The sequence below is a fragment of the Musca domestica genome, unplaced genomic scaffold, assembly GCF_030504385.1.
Source record: "Musca domestica strain aabys unplaced genomic scaffold, Musca_domestica.polishedcontigs.V.1.1 56, whole genome shotgun sequence".
Classification (NCBI taxonomy): Eukaryota; Metazoa; Arthropoda; class Insecta; order Diptera; family Muscidae; genus Musca; species Musca domestica.
Window position 1 is genome coordinate 591,273 of NW_026712356.1, and position 7,999 is coordinate 599,271.

At 35.6% G+C, this 7,999-nt stretch overlaps 1 protein-coding gene across 1 annotated transcript; it reads left to right on the plus strand.

The window, feature by feature from the left end:
* The first annotated feature begins 6,640 nt into the window (after window positions 1-6,640).
* Window positions 6,641-7,336, plus strand: LOC101896382 (uncharacterized). The gene has a single exon (XM_005177848.3). It carries the CDS (start codon window positions 6,641-6,643, stop codon window positions 7,334-7,336), a length of 696 nt encoding a protein of 231 aa, XP_005177905.1.
* Window positions 7,337-7,999: the final 663 nt, after the last annotated feature.

The following is a 7,999-nucleotide window of genomic DNA, read 5'->3' on the forward strand; positions in this document are numbered from 1 at the left end:
TTCCAAGACCACCACCATGTATCATATTTGAGATTTCCACCCCTATCCTCTCACCCAATACCAAATTTAGTACTTTTCGTACAATTATAGTTCACATTTTCGAAATCACCTCCATATTTTAAGGCTACACATGAGCAGTGACCCCAATATCAAATTTCAGATTTTAAGCATTATCTGTTCCACCAATACCAAATTGTACAGAATGTAGTACTATTAAGTACTTTTCGTGCAAGTGTAGTACACATTTCCAAAACAAACTTTAATTCGCAATCCTATACACTTAGAGTGGCTCTAATCAAAAATTTCAAGCAAAATCAGTACCACTTTGTACCTTTCGTAATCTTGTGGAACAAATTTCCAAACCCATCTCTTTATATTAAACCTAGCCAACACAAGATAAGCCACAACCGACATTTTAAATTTCCAGATTAATCCGTTCAACAAAAACCAAATTGAATTAAGTACAATTTAGTACTGTTATTACACTTAGTACAGATTTTCAAATACAGCTACTTGTATCTACATTTGTTCCCAAAATTCCAAAAGGTATGAGTTTTAGTGCTTTTTAGTACACTTCTAGTGCGAATTTCTAAAATTAAATTGAAGCGGGCTCGTTCTTATAGACATTGGATTTAACGTAACCTCATAAAATAATCTAAAGGCGTTGAGGCACACGATATAGGCGGCCTTGGCGAACGTGAAATAAATGTGTTCGCCGAACTCATTAGCCAGTGAAACAAAACACGAAACGTGCGTGAGCTGTTTAAACCAGAGTTGTCAAAATGATAGTAGCTATAAAATCACCCTTACCTCCTTAAACATCAATATTTTTCATATATAATTTTTTTTAAATATTATTTCTTTACTTATTACTTTTCGGGAACGAGAGGAAGTATCAATAATATATTCTAAAGCTGATAATGAATAAAATAATTTTAATACTAATCAATAAAATTAACTTATCACATATGCCACTCTTTGAGTCTGTAATAAGTGAAACAAACATTAAATTTGGCAGTGCCGAACTTTTATTACCCTCCACCTTTGAGTATGGATTATTTAAATACCAAATATCGGTGGGTATCGTTATATGTGCGCTATAGGAAAACGTGATCCTCAATATTTAATTTTCTGCCACCGTTCTGTCCATTACGAACTACAAATGCCAATTTTTGGACAAATTCGTGAAAAATGTGGCAATTAGCATCAAAATTTCGAATATCGGGATGTATATATACAATATTCCGTCATCGGAACTAGAACCGATGTACCCGTTATGTGGTACAAATTCCAATTTTTAGATAAATCCGTTTAAAAATGTGCCAAAAATCATCAAACTACCGAATATCGGGAGGCATCGGCTCGTTGGCGATATACAAAAACGTAGACCTATACATACAATGTTCTACCAACGGAAGTAGAACCCATTAGGAAATACAAATACCAATTTTTAGACAAATCCGTGAAAATTTGTGGCAAAAATCATCAAACTACCATATATCATATACGGTTAAATGGGAGCTATATGAAAACGTGGTACTATACATACAATGTTTCGCCACAGGACCTTGAACCCATTGTGACTTGCAAATACCAATTTTTAGACAAATCCGCGGAAAAATAATCAAAATACCGAATCTATCTATCTCATTTTCAATACCAACCAAATTTTGAAGCTGTTGGCTGCATCGTGATTTCAACGGACAGACGGACATCGTTAAATCGACTAAGAATTTAATGCTGATTATGAATATATATTTTAGGGGATCTACAACGAATTTTTAGGGATGTTACAAACGGAATGACAAAGTTAATAACCCTCATTTTCAAGGTGGGGGTATAAAAATGTGTGCTTTGAGCGAGGGATACTTATTTTTTTACAAATCTTACTTTATTTTATACAAATTTTAATTTGGGTATCTATAAAAAGTTTGACAAAAATCTTTAAAATAACATATTGAGCTTACGAATCACTTAAATATTTCATGCCATGCTTGATCCTGCACCAAATCTTACCACTGCTACCTGGTGACCTCTCTTGTAATATATCTCTTGTAAATGTAAATAATTATCTCAGTAATAACTCTGCACGACAAAATCCATTTTTTTTAGCATTCCTTTTGTAACTGCTCGAAATATTCATAATAGACCCTACAAAGTATATATACTCTGAATCAGCGTAAAATTCTAAGACGATGTGTCTGTCTGTCCGTCTATTACGCTGTCTTTCGAACGAATTGAGATAAAAGGCTAAGATTTTACACACATGAATATTTTACCAGTAGGCAGGTTAAGTTTGTAAATGGGCTATATCGTTTCACGTCTTCGTATAGCCCCATATAACGGTACCTGTCGATAGTGGGTATTTTTATGATTTTAGCGACATTATATACCGGAATTATTTCGTAATTGAATTTCGTATTTGAAGTTCGTAATGCGTACTACAGCCTATGACGAAAAATTTCGTATGCAGGTCCACATCTTCGTATAGCCCCCAAATAAAGGTACCTCCCGATCCCAAAATTTGCAAAATTAAATGAAACATGTAAAAAAGCACTAAGTTCGGCCGGGCCGAACTTTGAATACCCTCCACTATTTGGAACGAATTAGAAAATTAAAAAAAAATAAAATCCATTAAATTTTATTTTAAATCTTTACAATATCTAATATAGGAAGGTGCCGATATATGGGGGTATATATGATATTGTGAACCTATTAAGACAAATCTATGTCTGGGTGTCAAGCACTTGCAAGTAACTCCTTGTGTGGATTTTCAGATAATTCGATTGGAAAAAGTGGCTAAAATCATCAAACTACTGAATATCGGGGGGTATCGTTATATGGGGATATACGATATTACGGACCTATATAGACAATTCCCTTTCAGGGGGTAAAGTGCTCACAAAGAACTCCTTGTGTGGACTTTCAGACAATACGATTGGAAAATGTGGCTCAAATGATCAAAATACCGAATATCGCGGGGTACCGTTATATGGGGGATATACTATATCGTGGACCTATATAGACAATTCTCTCTCAGTGGGTAAAGTATTCACAAGGATCTACTTGTGTGATTTTGCAGACAATTCCATTGAAAAATGTGGAAAAATGTGGCATCTTCAAAATACCGAATATCGGAGGGTACCGTTATATGGGGGCTATACGATATCATTGACCGATATAGCCCATCTTCGAACTTGCCTGCAGACAAAAGAGAGATCTGTGCAAAATTTTAGCTTCCTATATTAATTCGTTTAGACTGTAGCGTGATTACAACAGAAGGACAGACGGACTGACAGGGCTTATTCGTCTTAGAATTTTACGCTGATCAAGAATATATATACTTTGTTGGGTCTAAAATGATTATTTCGATGAGTTACAAAAGGAATGACAAACTTAATATACCCTCCATACTATGTATGGTGGAGGGATAAAAAAGGCCAAAACGTACAAATACTTAAAATCGGGGTTATCCTTACAAGGGAACTATTCTAAAAGGTAGTCCGCTTTAACCCATTTTCTGTAGCAATGATTCTGGATGTAATCCAAAGATCTATACTAAATTACAAAGCTCTATCCTACATAACTAAAACTATAGGGGTCCCTCGGTATACATATGATCAAAACTTACTATGGCCTTGAATTAAGTACCCAGAAACCCTTTGGAGTTTTTATCTAAAAAAGAGTATTAAAAAGACTACTTGCCATTTTCCACAACCCAGACTGGTTATTGTAGAGTGGAATTATAAGAAAATTTGCACCATATTGGGAAAAAGTGCTAGATTTTTCGGAATTTTGTAGAATATTTTGCCATGATCCCGTTTAAAGGCAGTATTTAACTACATTTTAAACAAGTAAGCAAAGGCTATAATCGTGCCGGGCCGACCATGTGATACCCTACAACACTACAATATGTTCGAAGCCCCCTTATGTCCAAATCCATTTTGGAAGATTTCGCTTTTGAAATTATGTGACGGAGCACTGCCCAGATATTACCCTTAGCATTTTGAGCAGGGACATTTGCCCAATATTTACGCACTCCGTCGTATTTTGCGATCATCTCCAAAAGCAAGAGGCCCCTCTGTATCTCCAAATTTAGACTCTTCTATACGATCTTCTTGTCTACGATATTTGGCTATATTCGTCAACGAAATCAGCAAAAAAGGCAGAAGTTCGCATTTTGTGTATTTCGGCTATCGCCTGTAAGTAATGTTGGTATTTTTCAGACAAAAGTAGTGGTCCATTCAACCCGCTGTCTAAACTCTACCTTCATGCGAGATTTCGTGTCCTTTGGTTTCAATTTATGACCTTTATAACGGCTGCAAAATGAGGAACATTTTTAGTTGATGGTCCATTTCAACCCCTTAATATACTGCGGACATCTTTGAAAACAATAGGCCTAGCCCTTCTGAGCCTAACCCTACCCTTTTCGTGAGGATCGGACGATAATTTCAATCTGTATATAATATCCCAAACCCGTGTTGTAAGGTGGAAAACTTCAAATTGAAACAATCGCGATAAAAAATATGAAAAAATAAAAAATTTCACAAAATACTAAAAAATCTATATTAAGATCATTTTTGACTTATTTTTATGCGATTTTTTTAGATTTTATACTTTTATGTCAAGAGGGCATTCTGAATTGACAAAATTTGTCAAAATCGGTCCAGTCATTCTTGAGATATAAGCATTCCATCTAACATTCCTTTCCTTTGTATATACACATTGTATATATTTCCCTATATATATCCGATATATTTACTATCGGCATCTACGTAACGGTCAGAATTGACCTGTTCGTCTATTTATGATTTCGCCGGGACTAAAAATATTCGCGGTATAATGGAAATTTGACTTTTATTTAATACAAATGTTATAGTCTTTTTCACCCACTAAATATTACCCGATGACAATCAAAATCGGAAAGCTTCTGCCCAGCCCCATGCTAATTTTCGCGTCGATTGGTCCATAATTGTGAACTGTAGAGCAACTGCAGAATCAGGAAATTTTTCAGTTTTTGGTCTATTTCGACACCTAAATAACAATTTTCAAAAACAATTCTGACCTAATCCCCACCTCCATTTTCAATTTGGTGATGATCGGGCCATAATTGCGACCTGTAGCGTGATTACAAATTAACATGGACAGACGGACGGACGGACGGACATACATACCTAGATCGATTCAGCTCGGCGAGACAGGAAGATCCATGTATACTTTCCTATATGGGAAACCAATATTTCAAGGTGTTACATAATTTTTGGCCCAGTCAAATTTATAATACCCCCAACACAAAGTGTTGTAGGGTATAAAGAGCAAAAAAGACCGCTTTGTTTGACTAGCTTGAGAGTTAAAATATTAAAACTTAATTCTCCTCGTATTTTCATCTGAAATATTGCCGAAGACACTATATACTAAAGTGCACGAATTCCAATTAAGCTTAATGTGAATATATCTAAAAGTGTGGAAGAGGGGGTTTTGTCCTCTATATTTTGGTTACTTTTCGATGTAAACTTTTAAAACGGCGATACACGTCTCTTTCAAGTTTGTCAAGTCAAATGTTTAATCAATAACTTAAAATGTATTTTTTTCGAAACCAACTTTTTTTGAGATACATTATTATTCTATTTTTAAACCAAGTAATAACGATGTTAAGTTTCGGCCTGACTGAACTTTGTATACCCTCCACCATGTGAACATTTAAATTATGATAAAATCGGTTGTCTTCAATTTGAGTAGAAATTTGCCTATATTTCAAAAAGTTGCAAAGATGGGGAATATTTTTGCAAAATAACATTTTACCCGTTCATTTTAAAATGGCTGATGGGAACTTCAGAGTACCCATATTGATAATGGCATCTATCAATTAAGACTTCAATATATATAATATCCTAATTTCACAAAATTTATTATATCAGGCAGTGCAGGGCAGGGAAATTGTTTCCAATGTTTTCGTTACATTCTGGTACGTTACGTACCAGAATAGAGGGACATCAATTTAACCCCTAGTTTAACTTTTTCATATACTGCACGAATTCTTAAATAAAGTATTAAAACGATTAGAAGCTTATTCGAACATGACGTGGGTAAAATTATCTAATGTCTTAATAATGAAGGTGTGAACAACGATTAGAAGTCAATTTACTTTTCAATATATCTTAAATTAAACTGCCTGCAACGATTCAACATATTCTTGTTCTTCTTATATTTCCCAAAATAATGAATACAAAGCTATGGACGAAATTATTAAATTCCATTTCGAAAATACGTAATTTTGAAGTCATTTCGAATAACATCCACTTTGAGCTGATGTACTTTTCGATACAATGCACCAAACTATTATTGACCTGTGGTGATGACATTGGAAAACCCAAATCTGAAAGATATTTGCGCCATCATCATTTGTGTTTTTGTTGTTGTTGTTGGTGCTGCTGCTGTTGTTGCCCGCCACAATAAGAAGACTATTTTAAATTTTTATTGCCAAATTCATAATCTGCTGGTTGGTATTATCTGTGAAATATCTAATGCAAAGATCGACCATATAAAAACACCTACCACGCCGCAAACAGATCATAATACGACGAACAGTTCATCTGCTAAAAACGTCAAAGCTAATCAACAGCAAATAACAATAACAAAAATGCGTGCCTTTATTGTGTTGTGCTTGGTGGCCGTTGCCTGTGCCGATAAATTGGGTTATAACTATCAACCAGTTGGTCACTCCTCATCTGGATTATCCTTCACACCAGGTGGTGCTGCCAGCAATGTAGCTCCCAGCTATGGTGGTGGTGTTGGTCCTTTCGAAGGTCAAGGTTCCAGCAGCTCTCCCTCATTCGCCCCTCAAGCTGAACTCGAAAAGGAATTCTACACCTTCTCTGCCAACGATGCTGATTTCAATGAACCCGCCAGCTCCGACCAATTGGCCAATGCCGTGAAACAAGGTCTCCGTGTCATCTTCATCAAGGGCCCCGAAAACAATGGCTTGGAAGATGCCGCCTTGGCTTTGGCCAAACAAGCTGCCCAACAACAAACCGCCATCTATGTTCTCAACAAGCAAGCTGATCTCGGTGATTTGGCTAACAAGCTTAACAACCTCAACACTGGCAACAACAACAAACCCGAAGTTCACTTTGTCAAGTACCGTACTCCTGAAGATGCCGCCAATGCCCAACGTGCTATCCAAGGTCAATACGATTCTTTGGGCGGTCCTTCTCATAACTTCAATGGTGGTGTTGCTCCTGTCCTCAACTTTGCCTCCCAAGCTCCCGTGGCTGCTGCTCCCGCTGCTTCTGCTCCTGGTGCTAGCTACTTGCCTGCTTCCATCTTCCGTCACTAAGAGCTTAAGATGGTAATGTATTTTGTTGTTGTTAGATTTATAGAACAATGAAATTTGTTATTTGTTGTTTAAATCGAATTTAAATAAATTTCTTTATTTTTTGTAAATAATTTGTATTTCTTTTTTCAACTTCTATTCTTGCCGAGAACCGTAGAGAATAAGTAGAAAAAATGCAGGCATAGCATAATATAAAATTCTAGTTTATATTTCATTCAGTATTCAATTTGCAGTAGAACTCAGTAGTTTACTTTAATCTGTTACTTTTTGAACGAAGTTGGGTCAAACTCAATCTGCCTATATGTTTCTTGAAATTGGTATAGTTCTACGTATAATTAGTTGCCATTTTTTGAAAACTTTGGTTATATGGATTGACCTTATAATCCATAAAATTAAGTTAAAAAATTTGACCAGGATCTTCAAAATAAGATGAGTATTGTTCTAAGACCTGGATCTTTCGAAGATGTGTTATATTCTTTACATTACAGCCAACAGCCCAGAAAATGTATCCAGGACTTTCAAAAAAACTAAAATCGGCCAATATCATCAAACGTGGACCTTTATTGGAAATCTTTCATAGTGCACAGTTCGGACCAAGAGAGATCAAAATGCAAAATTACAATCATTGTGGTTAAAAATTGGCGTCATCTACACTATATAGCGTGC

Excerpts from the sequence above, each read along its gene's own strand:
- LOC101896382 (XM_005177848.3), top strand. The coding sequence starts at position 6,641 with ATGCGTGCCTTTATTGTGTTGTGCTTGGTGGCCGTTGCCTGTGCCGAT.